The 21,140-nt window shown below is 49.9% G+C and overlaps 1 protein-coding gene across 6 annotated transcripts in view; it reads right to left on the reverse strand.

Moving 5' to 3' along the window:
• Positions 1 to 21,140, reverse strand: part of LOC140725815 (TRAF2 and NCK-interacting protein kinase-like) — a 194,972-nt gene that overhangs the window by 156,718 nt on the left and 17,114 nt on the right. For all 6 annotated transcript variants that reach the window (XM_073041799.1, XM_073041797.1, XM_073041798.1 and 3 more), the window contains exons 3-7: positions 20,610 to 20,720; positions 13,483 to 13,573; positions 7,056 to 7,186; positions 4,313 to 4,367; positions 1,840 to 1,918 (exon numbers count right to left, since the gene is read on the reverse strand). In XM_073041799.1, the coding sequence (XP_072897900.1) occupies positions 1,840 to 1,918; positions 4,313 to 4,367; positions 7,056 to 7,186; positions 13,483 to 13,573; positions 20,610 to 20,720 (467 nt within the window). The remainder of the gene's footprint in view (positions 1 to 1,839; positions 1,919 to 4,312; positions 4,368 to 7,055; positions 7,187 to 13,482; positions 13,574 to 20,609; positions 20,721 to 21,140) is intronic.

Here is a 21,140-nt window from a genome sequence, read left to right on the forward strand (position 1 = left end):
TCAGGAATGAAAGAGGAACGATTGATGGCTCTGGGCCTGTACTTACTGCAGTTTAGAAATTTGAGGTGGGATCTCATCAATACCTGTTGAATATTGAAAATCCCAGGTAGAGCGGACATGAAGAGATTGTCTTGAGGCAGAAATGAGTGTTGTTGCTATTACTGACGAGAAGATAGTTGGGAAACAGTTTTGGGTCCCTTTATCTAAGAAAGGATGGGAGATATTGGTGAGGGTTTTACAAGAATGATCCTGGGAATGAAAGGTTTAACAAGAGGATTTGACAGTTCTGGGCCTGCACTCGCTGGAGCTTAGAGGAATGAGGGGGCCTGGAATAATACCATCAAATCTAGAGGCAAGACATTCAAAGCGCCAAGAGGGTGGGAGCAGAGCTTGGCTCTCCATGAGATCACCAGCTGAGGGTGGGGGCTCGGCTCTCCCTGAGGTCACTAGGTGAAGGTGGGGGCTCGGCTCCCCCTGAGGTCACCAGGTGAGGGTGGGGTCTCGGCTCCTCCTGAGGTCACTAGGTGAGGGTGGGGTCTCGGCTCTCCCTGAGGTCACCAGGTGAGGGTGGGGTCTCGGCTCCCCCTGAGGTCACCAGGTGAGGGTGGGGGCTCGGCTCCCCCCGGGATCACCAGGTGAGGGTGGGGTCTCGGCTCCCCCCGAGATCACCAGGTGAGGGTGGGGGCTCGGCTCCCCCTGAGGTCACCAGGTGAGGGTGGGGTCTCGGCTCTCCCTGAGGTCACCGGGTGAGGGTGGGGTCTCGGCTCCCCCTGAGGTCACCGGGTGAGGGTGGGGTCTCGGCTCTCCCTGAGGTCACCGGGTGAGGGTGGGGTCTCGGCTCTCCCTGAGGTCACCAGGTGAGGGTGGGGTCTCGGCTCCCCCTGAGGTCACCGGGTGAGGGTGGGGTCTCGGCTCTCCCTGAGGTCACCAGGTGAGGGTGGGGTCTCGGCTCTCCCCGGGGTCACCGGGTGAGGGTGGGGGCTCGGCTCCCCCCGGGATCACCAGGTGAGGGTGGGGTCTCGGCTCCCCCCGAGATCACCAGGTGAGGGTGGGGGCTCGGCTCTACCTGAGGTCACCAGGTGAGGGTGGGGTCTCGGCTCCACCTGAGGTCACCAGGTGAGGGTGGGGTCTCGGCTCACCCAGAGGTCACCAGGTGAAGGTGGGAGCTTGGCTCCCCCTGAGGTCACCAGGTGAGGGTGGGGTCTCGGCTCCCCCTGAGGTCACCGGGTGAGGGTGGGGTCTCGGCTCTCCCTGAGGTCACCGGGTGAGGGTGGGGTCTCGGCTCTCCCTGAGGTCACAAGGTGAGGGTGGGGTCTCGGCTCCCCCTGAGGTCACCGGGTGAGGGTGGGGTCTCGGCTCTCCCTGAGGTCACCAGGTGAGGGTGGGGTCTCGGCTCTCCCCGGGGTCACCGGGTGAGGGTGGGGGCTCGGCTCTCCCTGGGGTCACCAGGTGAGGGTGGGGTCTCGGCTCCCCCCGGGGTCACCGGGTGAGGGTGGGGGCTCGGCTCCCCCCGAGGTCACCGGGTGAGGGTGGGGGCTCGGCTCCCCCCGGGGTCACCGGGTGAGGGTGGGGGCTCGGCTCCCCCCGAGGTCACCGGGTGAGGGTGGGGGCTCGGCTCCTCCCGGGATCACCGGGTGAGGGTGGGGTCTCGGCTCTCCCCGAGGTCACCAGGTGAGGGTGGGGTCTCGGCTCTCCCTGAGGTCACCAGGTGAGGGTGGGGTCTCGGCTCTCCCCGAGGTCACCAGGTGAGGGTGGGGTCTCGGCTCTCCCTGAGGTCACTAGGTGTTGACTGAGGAACCTGGGATCGAGGTGGGTGAACACAGCGCGGACGATACTCACCACTTCTTGGACTTTAGGCGTGGCGGTGGGTTCCGGGGGATGAGGAACAGCGCTCTCATCGGGTGCATGTCACACAGAGCTGCGGGAGGGACGTGGGGAAAGAGGGTAAGGATGGGATGGGAGGGTGAGATAGGAGGGAGAGACGGAGAGGGTGAGAGGTAAGGAGGGGAGGATGGGAGGAAGTGAGGAGAGACAGAGGGGGGAGGAGGAGGTTGGGGGAGAGAGAGATAGAGAGTGTGAGAACGGGAGGTCGGTATCACTGTAGTTATGCCTCAGCCCTCTGCTGCGCCATCCAAGGTGCAACAGAATTATCCGAGTATTAATGAGAAAATAAGTGAAGGTTTCCCACTAAAATACAGCAACAATTTGGATTTATTTCATATACACAAGAGGTTCTGCAAATACTGGAAATCCAGAACAACACACACAAAACGCTGGAGGAACGCAGCAGGTCAGGCAGCATCCATGGAAAAGAGTAAACAGTCGACATTTCAAGCCGAGACCTTTCTTCAGGACTGCAAAGGGGGCAGACGCCTGAATAAAAATAAGTGGGTTGGTGCCCTTCCTCCTTCCCTTTCTCCCGTGGTCCTCTCTCCTCTCCAATCAGATTCCTTCTTCTCCAACCTTTTACCTTTCACACCAATCATCTCCCAGCTTCTTACTTCACTCCCGCTCTCCCACCCACCAAGCTCGCATTCCTTCCCCTCCGCCCAGCTTCTTATTCTGGCGTCTTCCCCCTTCCCTTCCAGCCCTGGGTCTCGGCCTGAAACATCGACTGTTCATTCATTCCCGTGCACGCTGCCTGACCTGCCTCAGCATTTTTGTGTGCGTCTTTAAAAAACTTATTCTGTGGATTTTACATCATAAAACATTCCTTTTTGCTTTAGAGCACTGAGATACAGGGAGATGTCAGCATAACTCTGCAAAATCAGAGTTAATATTGTCGGCCTGATTAGACTACACTTGGAGTAATGTGTTCAGTTGTGGCCGCCTCATTATAGGAAGGCAGCAGAAGCTTTAGGGGGAGTAGAGATTTACCAGGACGATGCCAGAATTAGAGAGTAGGTCTTATGAGGAGAGGTTGAGCAAGCTGGGGCTTTTCTCTTTGAAGTGAAGGAGGATGAGAGGTGAACACGATAATAAGACGTGTACCAACAACCTTGCACTCAATGTCAGGAAGACCAAAGAGCTGTTTGTGGGCTTCACAAAGGGTGAAACAAGGAAACACTCACCAGTCCTCATGGAGAGAGCAAAAGTTGAGAGAGTGAGCAATTTTAAGTTCCTGGGTGGCAATACATCTGAGGATCTAACTTGGTCCCCATATATCTGTCTCAGAAGGCAGTGGAGGCCAAGTCTCTGGATGCTTTCAAGAAAGAGTTAGATAGAGCTCTTAAAGATAGCGGAGTCAAGGGATATGGGGAGAGGGCAGGAATGGGGTACTGACTGCGGATGATCAGCCATGATCACAGTGAATGGCAGTGCTGGCTCGAAGGGCCAAATGGCCTACTCCTGCACCTATTGTCTATTGTCTATTGATGCAGCTTTAAAGAAGGGAAGACAGCGGCTACATTTCACTACATGTTTGAGGAGATTTGGTATATCACCTAAAATATCAAAAACTTCTGCAGGTGTACCATGGAGAGCATTCTGAAAGGCCATATTACTCTCTGGTATGGGGACGGGAGGGGGCTACTGCACAGGGTCGAAGTAAGCTGCAGAGAGTTGTAAACTTAGTTAGCTCCATCATGGGCACGAGCTGCCGTAGGATCCAAAACATCTTCGAGGATTGGTACCTTAAAAAGACGGTGTCAATCATTAAGGATCCCCATCACCCAGGACATGCCATCTTCTTGTTGTTACCGTCAGGGAGGAGGTACAGAAGCCTGAAGGCACACACTCAGAAACAGCTTCTTCCCCTCTGCCATCAGATTTCTAACTGATAATATATTTACTGTAATTCAGTCTTTTCCTATATTTGTCATGTATTACATTACACTGCCACTGCAAAGTCAATAAATTTCACAACAGATGTTGGTGATATTAAACCTGATTCTGAAGAGGTATTGAGCGAGCAGACAGCCAGAGGATTCTTTCCCAGGGCAGAAATGGCTAACTTTAAGGTGACTGGAGGAAAGACAGAAGCATGGAAAACGTGACCAGGAGTGGTGGTGGAGACAGATACATCAGCGACTTTTTAAGGACTCTTAGACAGGCACATGGTTGGAGGGAAAATGGGGCACACGGGCTGTGTAGGAGGGAAGGGTGAGATTCATGTCGGAGTAGATTTATATAGGTTAGCATTATACTGTGGGCTGACGGGCTCACACTGTTCTGTACACGTCTATGTTCTGGGTGTCCTCTGTTCTGTCTGTCTCTACATGCCTCTGATGCTGCTGAGAATCTTTCACTCTGCCTGAGCTTCACCATATGTGCGGACGTGACATTACACTTGCACCTGAGCTGGGAGACTTACGTGGGGCCCCTTCTGCCATCTCCATCGCAGTGATCCCCAGAGACCACAGGTCACTCTGTCAACAGAAAACCGGGAAAAGGTTAAAATCAGGTTCTCACAGAAAGCTTACCCATCCACGACTACACCTACAACTGGGTCACTAGGCACAGCGCCAACACTATCTATAAACTCGCCAACGACACAACTACTGTTGGCAGATGGTGACAAGGACATGTGCGGGAGTGAGAAGATCAGCTGGTGGAGTGGTGTCACAACAGCAACCTTGCACTCAACGTCAGTAAGACCAAGAAGATGATTGTGGACGGGGGAAGTCGAGGGAACACACACCTGATCCTCCTCCTCGAGGGATCAGAAGTGGAAAGGGTGAGCAATTTCAAGTTCCTGAGAATCAACATCTCTGAAGATCTACCCTGGGCCTAACGTATTGATGAAGAAGGCATGCTGGTGGCTATATTTCAGTAGATGTTTGAGGAGACCTGGTACGTCACCAAAGATTCGTAGATTTCTACAGATGTACGATGAAGAGTAATCTGACGGGTTGCATCATGTCTGGTATAGAGGGGTCACTGCACAGGATCTGAAAAAGCTGCAGAACATTATAAACTCAGGCATCATGGGCACTAGCCTTCCCACCGTCAAGGACAGCTTCAAAAGATGATACCTCAAAGAAGCGGCATGCATCACTGAAAACCCCCATCACTCAGGATGTTCCCTCTTCTCATTGCTACCATCAGGGACAAGGTACAGGAGCCTGAAGTCCCATACTCAACATTTAAGGAACTGCTTCTTTCCCTCCGCTATCAGATTTCTGAATGGACAATGAACCCAAGTATACTAGCTCAATATTTTTCCTCTTTTTTTGCACTATTTATTTAGCATTTCAGATATACTCTGTGGCCATCTCATTAGGTGCCTCCTGTACCTAATAAAGTGGCCATTGAGTGTACGTTCAAAGTAAATTTATTATCAAAAAACGTTCATGACACCATATAAACACCTCAGATTCATTTTCTTGTGTGCATACTCAATAAATCCATAATAGAATAATAATTAATAATCTCAATAGAATAATATCCATAAGAGAATCAATGAAAGACCGCACCAACGTGGACATTCACCAGTGTGTAAAAGACAACAAACTGCGCAAATACAAGAAGAAAGAAGTAATTATAATTAATAGGTAAGCAATAAATATAGAGAGCATGAGATGAAGAATCCTTGAAAGTGGGTTGGTCAGTTGTGGAATATTTCAATGATGGGCCTGGTGAAGTTGAATGAAGTTAAACAACCTACTCCTATCGACCTGCACCATGACCATATCTCTCCATACGCCTACTATCCATATGCCTATCCAAACTTCACTTAAACATTATCCTCTTTAGTTCTAGAGCCTGATGGTTGAGGGATAATAACTGTTCCTAAGCCTGGTGGTGTGAGTCCTGAGGCTCCTGTACCTTCCTGCTGCAGACAGCAGTGAGAAGAGAGCATGTCCTGGGTGGTGTGAGTCCCAGATGGTGGACGCTGCTTTCCTGGAACAGTGCTCCACGTGGATGTGCTCAGTGGTGGGGAGGACATTACCAGCTGCATCCAGTACTTTTCGTAAGATTTCCCATTCAAGAGCTTTGGTGTTTCCATACCAGTCAATACTCTCCACTACACATCTACAGAAGTCATGCCAAATCTTCACAAATTTCTAAGGAAGTAGAGGCACTGTTGTACTCTCTTCATAATTGCACTTACATGATGGCCCAGGACAGGCCCTCTGAAATGATAACATTGAGGAACTTACAGCTGCTCTCCTTCTCCATCCCTGACGATCTGATGAGGACGGGCTCATGGACCTCTGGTTTTCTCCTCCTGAAGTCAATAATCAGTTCCTTGCTCTTGCATTCTTCTTAGCCACTGTGTTTGTGGCCATCTGCCTCTGTAGCCCATCCACTTCAAGTTTTGACATGTTGTGCATTCAGAAATGCTCTTCTGCACACCACTGTTGTAACGCGCTACACTACTGTCGCCTTCCTGTCAGCTTGAACAAATCCGGCCGTTCTCCTCTGACCTCTCCCATTAACAAGGAATTTTTACCCACAAACTCATGCTCACTGGATGTTATTTGTGTTTCTCACACCATTCCCTGTAAACTCTAGAGACCATTGTGTGTGAAAATCCCATTTTCTGAGATACTCAAACCACCCCATCTGTCACTAACAATCATTCCATGGTCAAAGTCACTTAGATCACATTTCTTTCCTATTCTGAAGTTTAGTCTAAACGACAACTGAACCCCTTGACCATGTCTGCATGCTTTCATGCATTGAATTGCTGCCACATGATTGGTTGATTAGATATTTGCATTAACAAGCAGGCATATAATCGTACCTAGTAAAGTGGGCACTTATAGTAATTTATAGTATATTTTACATATTGCAATGCACTGCTGCTGCAAACAACAAAATTTCATGACGTATGTTGGTGATATTAAACCTGACTCTGATACACTGTAAAAGTTCCACTCTCAAATGTCTTCCCATAATGCAGCACTCACACTAAACTCCACTTGCCGTTCCTCAGCCCGCTTAGCAGGCTGATCAGATCCCGATAACCCGTCACTGCCCAGCTGACATCTGCAAACATTGCTGTAAGGTTTAATGAAATGTATTGGGAAGAGTGGTGGTGGGGCGGGTGGGGGGGGGGGGTGTGTGCGCGGAATGGATAATCTGGGCACTGCCACCTATTCTCTGCTCACCTTGAAGTCGTAAGTGGCGTCTGGGTTCTCATCACACGCGATCACCTCCGGCGCCATCCAGTACGGCGTCCCGATGAAAGTGTTCCTCCTCCCCACCGTGCGATCCAGTTGCGCGCTCACTCCGAAGTCAACTGCAGTGAGGCCAGAGCACAGAGAACTGGGGCGTCAGTTCAGGAGCCTGTGGAAGGATACACCATGGAAAGGTGCCCTAACAACCCTGCCTGGATTCAGAAAACCCTCCTCTAGCATCTCCTGGAACCTCCAGGTACCGGGCATGAATCCTGGGAAAGAAACCAGAGCAACAGCAAAACTGGTGGAATTTCGGATGTCTGATTGGCTGGTGTGCATTGTGCAGTTCAGCAAGGAGGATTGTGATTGGTTGAGGGGAAACAAGTCAGCATGCAATGGTTATGTCGAGCGAACAACGATGGGGTTACGGGGAGAAATTGACAGTCACCTTGCTGATATAAGGGGGACATTTAAGAGACTGATAGATAAGCAACGCACTCAAAATTCTGGAGGAACTCAGCAGACCAGGCAGCATCTATGGAAAAGAGTGAACAGTCGGCATTTCAGGCTGAGACCCTTCATCAGGACTGGAAAGAAAGAGAAGTCAGAATAAGATGATGGGGGGGGGGGGGGGGGGGGGAGGGGAGGAAAAGTACAAGGCAGCAGGCGATTGGTTAAACTGGGAGAGGAGGAAGGGTGAAGTAAAGAGCTGGGAAGTTGGTTGGTGGAAGAGATAAAGGGTTGGGTGAGGTGGGATCTGATAGGAGAGGGGAGAAGACCATGGAAGAGAGGGAATGGGGGGAGTACCAGAAGGAGGTGATGGGCAGGTAAGGTGTGAGAATAAAGCAGGAATGGGGAGCAACCCCAGATTCCTGGGTATCAATATCTCTGAAGACCTAACCCAGATGCAACATATTGATGCAGCTATAAAGAAGGCAAGACAGTGGCTATATTTCACTAGGAGTTTGAGAAGATTTGGTTTGTCAATTAAAACACTTGAAAACTTCTACAAATGTACCCAGGAGAGCAGTCTGACTGTTGCATCACCGTATGGGGAGGCTACTGCACAAGGCTGCAGGAACTTGTAAAACTAATCTGCTCCAACATGGGCATGAGCCTTCGTAGTATCCAGGGCATCTTCAAGGAGCGGTGCCTCAGGAAGGCAGCGTCCATCACTAAGGACTCCCACCACCCAGGACATTCCCTCTTCACACTGTTACCATCGGGGAGGAGGTACAGGAGCCTGAAGACAAACACTCAGCGATTCAGGAACAGCTTCCTCCCCTCTGCCATCCAATTTCTAAATGGACATTGAACCCATTAGCACTACTTCACCACTTTTTTTATTTCCACTACGTATTTTAACAACTATTTAACAGACACATACTGTATATGCTTATGTATCAGTTTTTCTTTCTATATTTATTTATCATGTATTTTATTGTACTGCAGCCAGTAAGTTAACACATTTCACAACATATGACAGTGATATTCAGTCTGATGCTGATTGTGAACAGTGAAGGCTGGGGGTACAATTACCAGAAGTTCCAGAGTCAATGTTCATGTCATCAGGTTGGAGGCTACCCGGACAGAATACGAGGTGTTGTTCCTGCAGCCTGAGTGTGGCCTCATCGCAACAGTAGAGATATCAGAATGGGAATGGGAAGTGGAATGGGTGGTCACTGGGAGATGCTGCTTTTTCTGGCCGTCAAAGTGTAGGTGCTCTGTGAAGTGGTCTCCCAATCTACGTCGGGTCTCACTGATATACAGGAGGCCACACTGGGAACACTGGACACAGTTTATGACCCCAACAGACTCACAGGTGAAGAGTCACCTCACCTGGAAGGACTGTTTAGGGCCCTGAATGGTAGAGAGGGAGGAGATGTAGGGGCAGGTGTAGCACTTGTTCTGCTTGCAAGGGTAAGTGCCAGGAAAGAGATCAGTTGGGAGAGACGAGGGAGGAAACGATCCCTGTGGAAATTGGAAAGTGAGGGTAAGGGAAGGATAGTTTCCATACTGTACTTGAAGGTAAAGTATAAAGTAGGATTCTTAGCAGTGGGAGGCTCATTCAGAAAGTCAGGAGGTACGGGATTCAGGGAAACTTGGCTGTGTGGATTCAGAATTGGCTCACCTACAGAAGGTAGAAGAAAGATCATATTCAGTGACCAGTAGTGTTCCACAGGGATCTGCTCTTGGACCCCAGCTCTTGTGATTATTATCAATGACTTGGATGAGAAGTAGAAGTTAGTACAAACTTTCTGACGAAGTTTGTGGACAATACAAACATAGGTGGAGGGGCAGGTAGTGTTGAGGAAGCAGAGAGGCTGCAGAAGGACAGACAGATTAAGAGAATGGGCAAAGAGGTGGCAGTTGGAATGTCAGGAAGAATATGGTCACGCACTTTGGTAAAGGAATAAAAGCATAGACTATCGTCTAAACAGAGAGAAATTTCAAAAATCCAAAGTGCAAAGGGATTTGGGCAAGATTCCCCAAAGGTTATGGAGAGGCAGGAGAATGGGGTTGAGAGGGAAATGGATCAGCCATTTCTAGTGGAGCAGACTCGATGGGCCAAATGGCCAGTCCAGTTCCTATGTCTCATGGGCTAACGGCCTAGTAAGTTTGTGGATGGCACTAAGGTTGCTTGTGTGGATCGTGGGGAGGGTTGATGTAGGTTACAATGGGACATTAACAGGATGCAGAGCTGGCCAAAAAAGTGGCAGATGGAGTTCAACCCAGAAAAATGTGAAGTGATTCACTATGGAAGGTCAATGTTTCAGGCACAGTACATGGTTAATGGCAGATCTTAGCAGTACAGATGAAGAGAGATCTTGGGCTCATGTCCATAAATCCGTTGCAAGCTGATATGGTGTGTTGGCCTTCATTAGTTGGGGGGGGGGGGTTGAGTTCAAGAGCCGTGAGGTAATGCTGCAGCTCTGAAAACCCTAGTTAGACCATACTTGGAATATTGTGTTCAGTTCTGGTCGCCACACTACAGGAACGATGTGGATGCTTTAGAGAGGGTGCAGAGGAGATTTACCAGGATGCTGCCTGGATTAGAGAGGGTGCAGAGGAGATTCACCAGGATGCTGTCTGGATTAGAGAGGGTGCAGAGGAGATTTACCAGGATGCTGCCTGGATTAGAGAGGGTGCAGAGGAGATTTACCAGGATGATGCCTGGATTAGAGAGGGTGCAGAGCAGATTCACCAGGATGCTGCCTGGATTAGAGAGGGTGCAGTGGAGATTCACCAGGATGCTGCCTGGATTAGAGAGGGTGCAGAGGAGATTTACCAGGATGCTGCCTGGATTAGAGAGGGTGCAGAGGAGATTTACCGGGATGCTGCCTGGATTAGAGAGGGTGCAGAGCAGATTCACCAGGATGCTGCCTGGATTAGAGAGGGTGCAGAGGAGATTCACCAGGATGCTGCCTGGATTAGAGAGGGTGCAGAGGAGATTTACCAGGATGCTGCCTGGATTAGAGAGGGTGCAGAGGAGATTTACCAGGATGCTGCCTGGATTAGAGAGGGTGCAGAGCAGATTCACCAGGATGCTGCCTGGATTAGAGAGGGTGCAGAGGAGATTTACCAGGATGCTGCCTGGAGTAAAGATCACATCTTATGAGGATAGGCTGAGTGAGCTCGGGCATTTCTCTTTGCAGCGAAGGCGGATGAGAGGTGATTCGATAGAGGTGTATGAGATAATAACAGTCATCGATAGAGTCAACAACCAGAGACTTGTTTCCTAGTGCGGAAATGGCTCAGTCGAGGGGGTATAGTTTTAAGGTGATTTGGGGGATAGCAGGTGTAGTTTATTCCACATGGAGAGTGATAGATGCGTGGAACACACTACCAGAGGTGCTTGTAGTGGCAGATACATTAGGGACATTAAGAAACTCTTAGACAGCCACATGGATGACAGAAAAGTGGAGGGTAATGTGGGAGGGAATGGTAAGATTGATCTAAGATTAGATTAAAATGTCGGCCCACATCATGGGCTGAAAGGCCTGTACTGTTCTGTGATGTTCTATGTATTCCAGGTTTGAATGGCTTGTCACGTGAAGAATGTCTGGTGGCTCTGGGCCTGTATTTACTGGACTCAGAAGACTGAGGGGATGAATGGTGAAAGGCATTGATAGAGTGGATGTGGAGAGAACGTTTCCTATGGGGGGAGAGTGTAAGACCGGAGGACACAGCTTCAGAATAGAGGGATGTCCTTTTAGAATGGAGATGAAAAGGATTTATTTAACCGGAGAGTGGTGAATCTGTGGAATTCTTTGCCACGGGCAGTAGTGCAGGCCAAGTCTTTATGCATGAAGGGATATGGGGAGAAGGCGGGAGATTGGGTCAGAGAGGAAAATTGGATCAGCCATGATGAAATGGTGGAGCAGACTCAATGGGCCAAATAGCCTAATTCTTCTCGTCCATCTTATGGCCTTATGGTAACATGTGGGAGCAGAGATGATAGCTATCTTCACGTCCCAGTTGAGGGGGTAGCGATCGGTCAGGTACACGGGTTCAGAGATGACAGCAGGCCCAAGCTAGGGCAGGGGCCAGAGGAACAGCCTTCTCATGGAACCAGTGTCATCATCTGAGGCCAAAACTCAGCATGTGGGAGACACTTGCTCACTGAAGATGTGAGGGTAAGTCATGAGAATAGCAGGTAAGGGAGAAAGAGGAATGTCTTTCAAGATTTGAAATTGATGGGTAGGAAAATGAGGTGGTGCATAGCCTGAGGTGTATGGCCACCTCCCTCCCTACCTGTGATTTAACCCCAGCCTAATCACGGGACAACTTACAATGACCAATTAACCTACTGACCCGCCCGTGCACCTTTGGAAGCTGGAGGAAACCCAGACGACCTCGGGAAGCACGGACTGAATCGAACTCCGATCTCTCATGATCTTCACACTTATTGCTATGCTGCAGTGAGGCCACAAACTGACAGCATCTACAGGGGTGACGCCTCAGGAAGGCAACATCCACCATCAAAGATCTCCACCATCTGGGTCGTGCCAGCTTTTCACGGCTACCACCAAGCAGGAGCACCAGGAGCCTGAAGTCCTCACCACCAGCTTCAAGGACAACTATGGGCAGTACTGTAGTGTAGCAGTTAGCACAGCACCAGCAGGTGGAATTACATCCTGAGGAAGGCTCTGGACCCGGAACATCGACTCTTTGTTCCCTTCCATAGATGCTGAGGTTCTCCAGTGTTTTGATAGTGTTGCTCTGGATTTGTTCTATCTGCAGAACCTAATGATTTAAGGTGGGCTGATTGGTTAAAGGGAAGTAGCCATTCTTGAACCTGTGGTGTGGGACTTCAGGTTTCTGTTGGTAGCAGTGAGAAGAAGGCCTGGTCAGGGTGGTGGGGATCCACGATGATCAATGTTGCCTTCTTGGGGCAGCCCCTCCTGCAGATATTACAGATGGGGGAGGGGGAGGGAGATGCCCACGAAATATTGGGCAGAGCCCAGCACTCTCTTCAGGCTGCTGAACCTCCTGCCTGATGGTACCCACTAAAGGCCGGCATGGTCTGGATGCTGGTGATCACTGATGATGGAAGTTACCTTCCTGATGCAGTGCCATCACCCAGGGCATGCCCTCTTCACCTTATTACCGAGGAGGAGGAACAGGAACCTGAAGACACACACTCAACATTTCAGGAACAGCTTCTTCCCGTCTGCCGCCAGATTTCTGAACGGACAATGACCCCACCTACACTTTCTCTGCTTTGCTCTTTTCTTCACTGTTTATTTAAATATATATATAAGGGAAGTGTGAGGCACTCCTTCCCTCCACTATCCTGCAAGTCACCCTTCAGCAAGGTGTAGCACCAGCTTAGCCCCGGCGCCCCCACCCCGATTAGAGTCACGTGAAGATGGTCGTATGAGCAGCCGGAGCAGATCACAAGTCCTGGTGATGTGACCACTGATACCAGGTAGACCATCTCTGATGAGTATTGATAATGATTGGGGTCACCACCTATCCTGTAAAGAAGGCAAACAACTTCTTTGGGAAAATTTGCCAAGAACAGTCATGGTCATGGAAAGACCGTGATCACCCATATGTCATACACGATGGCACACAAAGATGATGATGCTATATGTCTTATTGTAATTTAAATACATATTGCAATGTATCACTGCCGCAAAACAACACATTTCCCAACATATGCCAGTGATGTTAAACCTGATTCTGATGTGAGATGTTGAGCTGTGTCTTTCTTCCCATTCTCCCCACACCCCCATCACGTCAGCAAACCATTTTACATTATATAACTTCATGATAATGAATCCAGTTCTGTTGGTGGTCACCACAGCCACTAGGGGGCACCCCCGGCTGGAGCACTCAGCATCCAGACTCCACAACAGGAGGCCAACGGCTCTCGCCACCAGAAGTGTAGAATCATCAAACACACACTCACCCAGCTTCACTTCGGCATTCTCCGTCAGCAGGACGTTCTGGCCCTTGATGTCACGGTGGATAACCTTGTGCTGGTGAAGGTGAGTCAGGCCCTGGAATGTTGGGAGACAAGGGTCAGATGTTACTCAGTAGCAGACTCACAGGTCCGGGGAGCAGCGGCAGAAATGGAGACTGCGGAGAGCATCCTTATCTAACAAAGGATGTGCTGGCATTGGAGAGGCTCCAATGAGGACGATCCCAGAAATGAAAGGGTTAATGTTTGAGGAGCATTTGATGGCTCAAGGCCTGTACTCACTGGAGTTTAGAAGAATGAGGGGGGACCCCTCATGAGAAGGAATTTCTTTATCCAGAGGGTGGTGAGTCCATGGAATTCTTTGACACAAATGGCTGTGGAGGCCAAGTCGTTGGGTATATTTAAAGCAGAGGTTGATAGGTTCTTGATTTGTCATGGCGTCAAAGGTTACCAAGGCAGGAGAATGCGGTTGAGATGGATAATAAATCAGCCAAAATGGAATGGCAGAGTAGACTCAATGGGCCAAATGGCCTTATTCTACTTTATGTCTTTGGTCTTATATCATGCACCAGGAGGAGTCAAATACCACAAAGATCGTCAAACTGAAGCTGATATCCAGGGACAGATATGAGGAAAGGGAACCAAAATCCAGACTAATTCTGCTCCTATGTCCCATGGGGTCTCTGTCAGAGATCAAGTGACAGTGAGCATGTTTTCCCAGCGTGGAAATGACTAATATCAGGGGACAGCTATTTAAGGTGATTGGCGGGAAGTACAGGGGGATGTTATTGGTAAGTTCTTTTACCCAGATAGTGGTGGGTGTGTGGAATATACTGCCGGGGCTGGGATAGTGGTGAATATTTATTTTATTTCGAGATACAGTATGGTAACAGTCTCTTCCAGCTCAGTGAGCCCGTGCCATGCCACCCCATTATACCCATCTGACCAATTAACGCACTAACCTGTATGTCTTAGGAATGTCGAGGAAAACCTATGGAAACCCACATGGTCACAGCGAGAACTTAAAGGCAGTGACAGGAATTGAACCCAGGTCACTTGTGCTGTAAAGCATTATGCTAACCACTATGCTACCAGGGAATTTAAGAGACTCTTTGATAGGCACAGGGATCAAATTTATCAACATTTGACTGTACATATATATAACCAAATGAAACAACGTTCCTCCAGACTACAGTGCACCCATGTACAATATATTGTGTATGTTAATCAAAATGGCTTCTTTGTTTTGTTAAGAGTAGGAATGCTTCTTTGTATGATAAGTGCTTTCTCTCACAGTTGTTTAGCTTTAGACTTGCTGATATCGGGATTGTATTCATTTGTTGACCAATGGAGAATGTTAATTTTGTCTTGTGGGTCTGGGAGCTTGGGGGGTTTCGCGGTCTTTTCAGGGGAGGCGGGAAGGAGACGCCGAGGAAGGTGGACATGCGCTGCCCTGCTCGGTCGACCACCGGGGGTGGTCCCAAGTGCGAGGACGTGGAGGTCGGAGGAAAGTGACGAGGGGTCGAATGGTTCGATGATTGAGCTCCAACGATGTGCACTAAACTGATTGAACCTTGATAAGTTGCCGCCTTTTACTTTATTTTCCTTTTCTTCATATATACTGTATTGCATAGTACTCTCTTAGTTTTAGTAAAATCTTTAAAGTGCATTCCATAACGGTATCTGGTGTGAGTTTGATACTGTGTGTGTGCGCGCGGCATAAACTTGATTCTCACTGCACCTGTGTGTACGGGAGGTGGGGTTGGTGAGTGGCTGGATCTCCTTTTCCCCAGACATATACCAGCCTGTTAGGTAGGTGTTACATTTGACGCCAGCTGAGAGGGTCTCGGGGCTGTTCTGTACCAGGAGCATGGCAAAGCATTGAGACCGGTAGCCTTTGTCAGCCGAAGCTTGTCGCCATCGGAGAGAAACTATCCCACTCACAAGTTGAAGTTCCTGGCGCTGAAGTGGGCGCTGGTGGACAAGCTGGGCGATTACCTGTACGGAGCCAAGTTTGAGGTGAGAACGGATAACAATCCTCTCACTTATATTTTGACTTCGGCTAAGCTGGATGCCACAGGACATCGGTGGCTGGCGGCCTTGTCGGTATATGATCTCAGCCTGAAGTACCGCCCAGGAAGCAGGAATGTCGATGCGGATGCTTTGTCACGTCGGGAGCCGGGGGAACATGAGGGGGACGAGGAGTGGGAGAGTGTCCCTGCCCCTGGAGTGAAGGCTATGTGTCAGTTTGCTATCACCGTGAAGGCCAAGGGAAGAGGAAGGCTGGAACGAGCCGTGAACCATTTGGGGGGTTTTGACGACGCCATACCCCTAGCTTACTGTGACCTGACTGCACTGAGGACTAAACAGTTGCCGGAACTGAGTCCGGGGGAAGTGGCAGCTGCTCAGCAGAATGACCCGGGTCTTGGCACTGTGTGGAGAGCAGTAGAGAAGGGGGATGTGGCGTTGGCCGAGAAGGCGAAACACCCATTCGTGCCTCTGTTATTGAAGGAGTGGCCTCGGTTAAAGTTAAAGAACCAAGTCTTGTACCGGGTCACGGTGCCTCCGGACCAGTCCCGGTGTTGGCAACTGGTCCTGCCGGAGGAATATCGGCAGACTGTACTCCAGGCCTTACATGATGATTCCGGACACTTGGGGGTGGAAAAGACCTATGGATTACTCAAAGACCGGTTCTACTGGCCCCGGATGAGGGGGGAAGTCGAAGAATACTGTAGGGGCTGCAGTCGTTGCATCCGGAGGAAGACCCTGCCCGCATTGGAGGCTCCACTGTCGCACTTGCAGAGTGCGGGACCTCTGGACCTGGTATGTATGGATTTCCTGTCGATTGAGCCTGACACCAGCAACACCGCGAATGTCTTAGTCATCACCGATCATTACACTCGCTATGCTCAGGCATTTCCCACTAAAGATCAGAAGGCGACGACAGTGGCGAAGGTGTTATGGGAGAAGTATTTTGTTCATTATGGCCTTCCAAGGCGAATCCATAGCGATCAGGGGCGGGACTTTGAGAGCCTCCTTATCCATGAATTACTGACTATGCTTGGGGTTGAGAAATCCAGGACTACCCCTTATCACCCACAGGGAGATCCTCAGCTAGAGAGGTTCAACAGGACCCTGTTGGATATGCTCGGGACGCTGGAGATTGGGCAGAAAAGTAAGTGGAGTCATCATATTGGACATTTGGTCCACTGTTACAATTGTACTTGCAATGATGCTACAGGGTACTCGCCCTATTATCTGGTGTTCGGGCAGGAAGCGAGGTTGCCCATTGATTTGTGTTTTGGGGCTGAAGTGGGTGAATTACCCGGGAAGCCCTATCTAAGGTATGTGTCCGCTATGAGGAGGGAGTTGCAGAGGGCGTACGAGTTAGCCGAGACGGCGGCTACCAAACAAAATCAGAGGAATAAGATGCGGTATGATCGAAAGGTGAAGTTCGTCCAATTATTGCCGGGCGACCGGGTCCTTTTACGGAATTTGGGACTCCCCGGTAAGCACAAGTTGGCAGATCGATGGGCGGCCAGCCCCTATGTAATAGAGAGCCAGATGCAGAATCTACCAGTTTACCGGGTGAAACCTGAGGATGGGAAAGGGCCTATCAAGGTACTCCATCGGAATCACCTGCTGCCGCTGGGTCAAGCGGTGCGGGTGGACAAGGAGCCAGAGTGGGAGGTTGTGCCTAGTACAAGGACTCTGCGAGGGCGCAGAGCGAGGGAGGAGCCCGCTGCTGAAGAGCGGGGACGGGTCCCTAACCCGGGAATGGATACCGATTCGGGAGATGACGACTCAGATGAGTGGCCCCTGCTCCCATTCGCTGGCGTTTCAGTACCAGAAGAGGAGGCTCCTGGCCCTTCCCATACTGAGTTGGGCGAGAGGAGGGAAGGTGTTGATGGTCAGATGGAGAGGCAGCCAGCGTTGGGGGGAGAGAGGGTGGAACCCGAGCGTGAGTCAGAGGGTTCTCAGGTGAGGGGGGGGGACCCCGTGGGGGAGGGGGTGAGGGTCTGACAGGTAGACCTGGGGTGTCCGAGACAGAGGGTTCTCAGGTGAGGGGGGAGCCCCATGAGGGAGGGGGTGAAGATCTGACAGGTAGACCTGGGGTGTCCGAGGCAGAGGGTTCACAGGTGAAGAGGGAGTCCAGTGAGGGGGAGGATGAGGGTCCGACAGGAGTGTACCCCGCAGTGTCTGAGGCGGAAGGGTTGGCAGAAGGGGTACGGAGATCTCAGAGGAGTAGGCGCCGCCCCCCCCCCCCCCCCACCCCCCAGAGCGGTTGACATTTGTGGTGCCAGGAGAACCGAGTGTGATTTCTACTGCTCTGGGTAGTTATGTCGCTGCTTTCTGCACCTGGGTTGGGTTTTGTGTGCTGCAAGAAGCCTTGGGGAACTCTGGTAATGTCACGAGGGCATGACATTTGCTGGTGGGGAGCGAATGTACAATGTACTGTGTATGTTAATCAAAATGGCTTCTTTGGTTTGTTAAGAGTAGGAATGCTTCTTTGTCTGATATGTGCTTTCTCTCGCAGTTGTTTAGCTTTAGACTTGCTGATATCGGGATTGTATTCATTTGTTGACCAATGGGGGAAGGTTATTTTGTCTTGTGGGTCTGGGAGCTTGGGGGTATTCGCGGTCTTTTCAGGGGAGTCGGGAAGAAGACGCCGAGGAAGGTGGACGTGCACTGCACTGCTCGGTCGACCACCCGGGTGATCCCAGGTGCGAGGACGTGGAGGTCGGAGGAAAGTGACGAGGGGTCGAATGGTTGAGCTCCAACAATGTGCACTAAACTGATTGAACCTTGATAAGTTGCCGCCTTTTACTTTATTTTCCTTTTCTTCATATATACTGTATTGCATAGTACTCTCTTAGTTTTAGTAAAATCTTTAAAGTGTATTCCATAACGGTATCTGGTGTGAGTTTGATACTGTGTGTGCGCGCGCAGCATAAACTTGATTCCCACAGCACCTGCGTGTACGGGAGGTGGGGTTGGTGAGTGGCTGGATCTCCTTTTCCCCTAGACATATACCAGCCTGTTGGGTAAGTGTTACACCCATAAAACATATATCACTCACAGCACATAAAACAAAATATTCCCGTTAATTAATTAATAAAATATATTCCAAAAACACATGTAGTAATGTGCAGCACAGGTAAACTGTAAACAGCTCACTGTCGTAATGACAAGACCTCGGTGGTGACAGGGTATTCGTTAGCCTCACAGCCCGAGGGAAGAAGCAGTTACCCTGTCTGACAGTCCCAGTCCTGATGCTCCTGGACCTCCTTCCTGACGGTAGTGGGTCAGAGAGATTGTGGGATAGTTGGTAGGGATCCTCAACAATACTTTGGGCCCTACGTCTGCAATGCTCTGGGTAAATGTCAAAAATAGTGGGGAGGAAGACCCCGGTGATCCTCTCAGTGATTTTTACTGTCCTCTCTCTGTGGGGTCTTATGGTCCGAAGCCTTGCAGCTTCCGTACCACACGGTGATGCAGCCAGGCAGGGTGGTCTCAATGGCGCTTCGGTAGGGAGTGGGGGTGGGCAGCACTACAAGCCGCATTGTCCTCAGAAAGTGCAGACACAGCTGGGCCTTCTTGACCAGTGAGGAGGCGTTATAGGACATAGGAACGTAAGACATTACAGCACAGTCCAGGCCCTTGGGCCCATGATGTTGTGCTGACCTTTTAACCAATCTCAACTTCCCCTCCTACATAACACAACATTTTTCTATCACCCATGTTGCTATCTGTTAAATGTTTCTGATGTACCTGCCTCCAGCACCAGTCCTGGAAGTGCACTCCAGACACTCGCCACTTTTCGTAAAATAAAACTTACCTCTGACATACCCCCTGTAACTTCCTTCAATCGCCTTAAAATTAACCCCCGCTGAATGAGCTGTAACCATCCAGAGGAAAAGTCTCCGGCTGTTCCACGGAGAGTGTGGGCTTTCCTGCAGTTTCCGCCCACAGTCCGATGACGTACGGTTAGTAAGTTAGTGGATTGTTGTAAGTTCCCCGTGATTAGTTAGGGTTAAATCGGGGAATTGCTGGGTGGCGGCCTGAAGAGGCGGAAAGGCCTGTTCCACGCTGTATTTCAAAAAATAACTAAGAGTGGGGTAAGCTGTAAAGAGTAAGGAACTGCTCAGACATTAGCTGCAGGTTAGGGTCCAGGGAAGATCGTGACAGGAAAATGGAGGTCTACGTGGGAGAGAAGATTGATCTTGGAGTAGGTTAAAGGATCATCGTGGGCCGAAGGGCCTCTACTGTGATGTAATGTTCTATGTTCTATGCCCCTGATCTCACTCACAGAGATCGTTGTCTGTACTGAAGACTAATTAGGTCTGGCTGAGCACAGGTTTCTTGCAGGCTTTAAGGAATTGGGGAGTGCTGCGAACACAGAGCCCTTACCCTCCCTTCTAACCACAATCTCTTTGACCCTGTACCATCAGGCAGGAGGTACCATAGCATTAGGACAAGACTGTTAGAAAGGGAATCAGTTTCTTCCCCCAGGACGTGAGACTTCTGAACTCCCTGTGTTATACTGTTTACTTTTTAACTTGCAACATATATGCACCTTATTATCTATTCATTTATTTGTGGTAAATTACTTTTGGGCTGATGGGGTGGAGACACATCTCTATCAAAGGAGATGCAAGGTGCACCTTCCCTCTGCTGGCATACAAGGACACCATTGGGCAAAGTATAGCACCCACTTAGCGCCCGATCAGGATCATGTGAAGCCATGGAAACAGGTAGTGGACGGTCGTATGAGCAGCCGGCGCACATCACAAGTCCTGGTTAAGTGATCACTGACGCCAGGCAGATTATCTCTGAAGAGTATTTTAATGGCTGGCATCACCCATCTTGTAAAGACACGGCCCAGAAGAAGGCAATGGCAAACCACTTCTGTGGGAAAATTTGCCAAGAACAATCATGGTCCTGGAAAGATCACACTCACACATCACATTGTGATGATGATGGATGTGTGTGTGCTATGTGTGTGTTATATGTATTCTGTTCTGCACCTTGGTATGGAGGAATGTTGTTTTCTTTGGCAGTATACGTGCGTACGGTTGAAGGACAATAAACCGGACTTGAACTTGAATACATACTCGTAAAATCTCGCGGCAAATGTAGGCGATCCACTCCTCCTTCAGCGTGTTTCCCTTGGTGTTTTTGATCAGGTCTGTTACCGAGCCAGCGCCACAGAACTCCATCACCAGCTGGAAAACACAGGCATGCACTGAGTACGGCACCAGATTTCTACAGGGGGAGAGCATTCTGACTGGTCACATCACCGTCTGGTCTGGGGAGGCCACCGCACAGGATCAGCAAGCTGTAAACTCTGCCAGCTCCATCATGGGCACTGACCTCCCCACCATCGAGGGCACCTTCAAAAGCAGCATCCATCACCCAGGAGCCTGAAGACACAGAAACACGTTAGGAACAGCTTCTTTCCCTCCTCAGTCAGATTTCTGAGTGGACGATGGACCCACGGACACCACCTCAATATTTCGTTCTGTTTTTGCATTGCTTATTTATACAGTTTGCTTTATGTATTACAACATAAACGCAAAACAACAAATTTCACAACATACACTCAGCAGCCACTTCATTAGGTACACCTGCCCGTTAATGCAAGT

The sequence above is a fragment of the Hemitrygon akajei genome, chromosome 3 (genome assembly GCF_048418815.1).
Source record: "Hemitrygon akajei chromosome 3, sHemAka1.3, whole genome shotgun sequence".
In the NCBI taxonomy this organism is placed as follows: Eukaryota; Metazoa; Chordata; class Chondrichthyes; order Myliobatiformes; family Dasyatidae; genus Hemitrygon; species Hemitrygon akajei.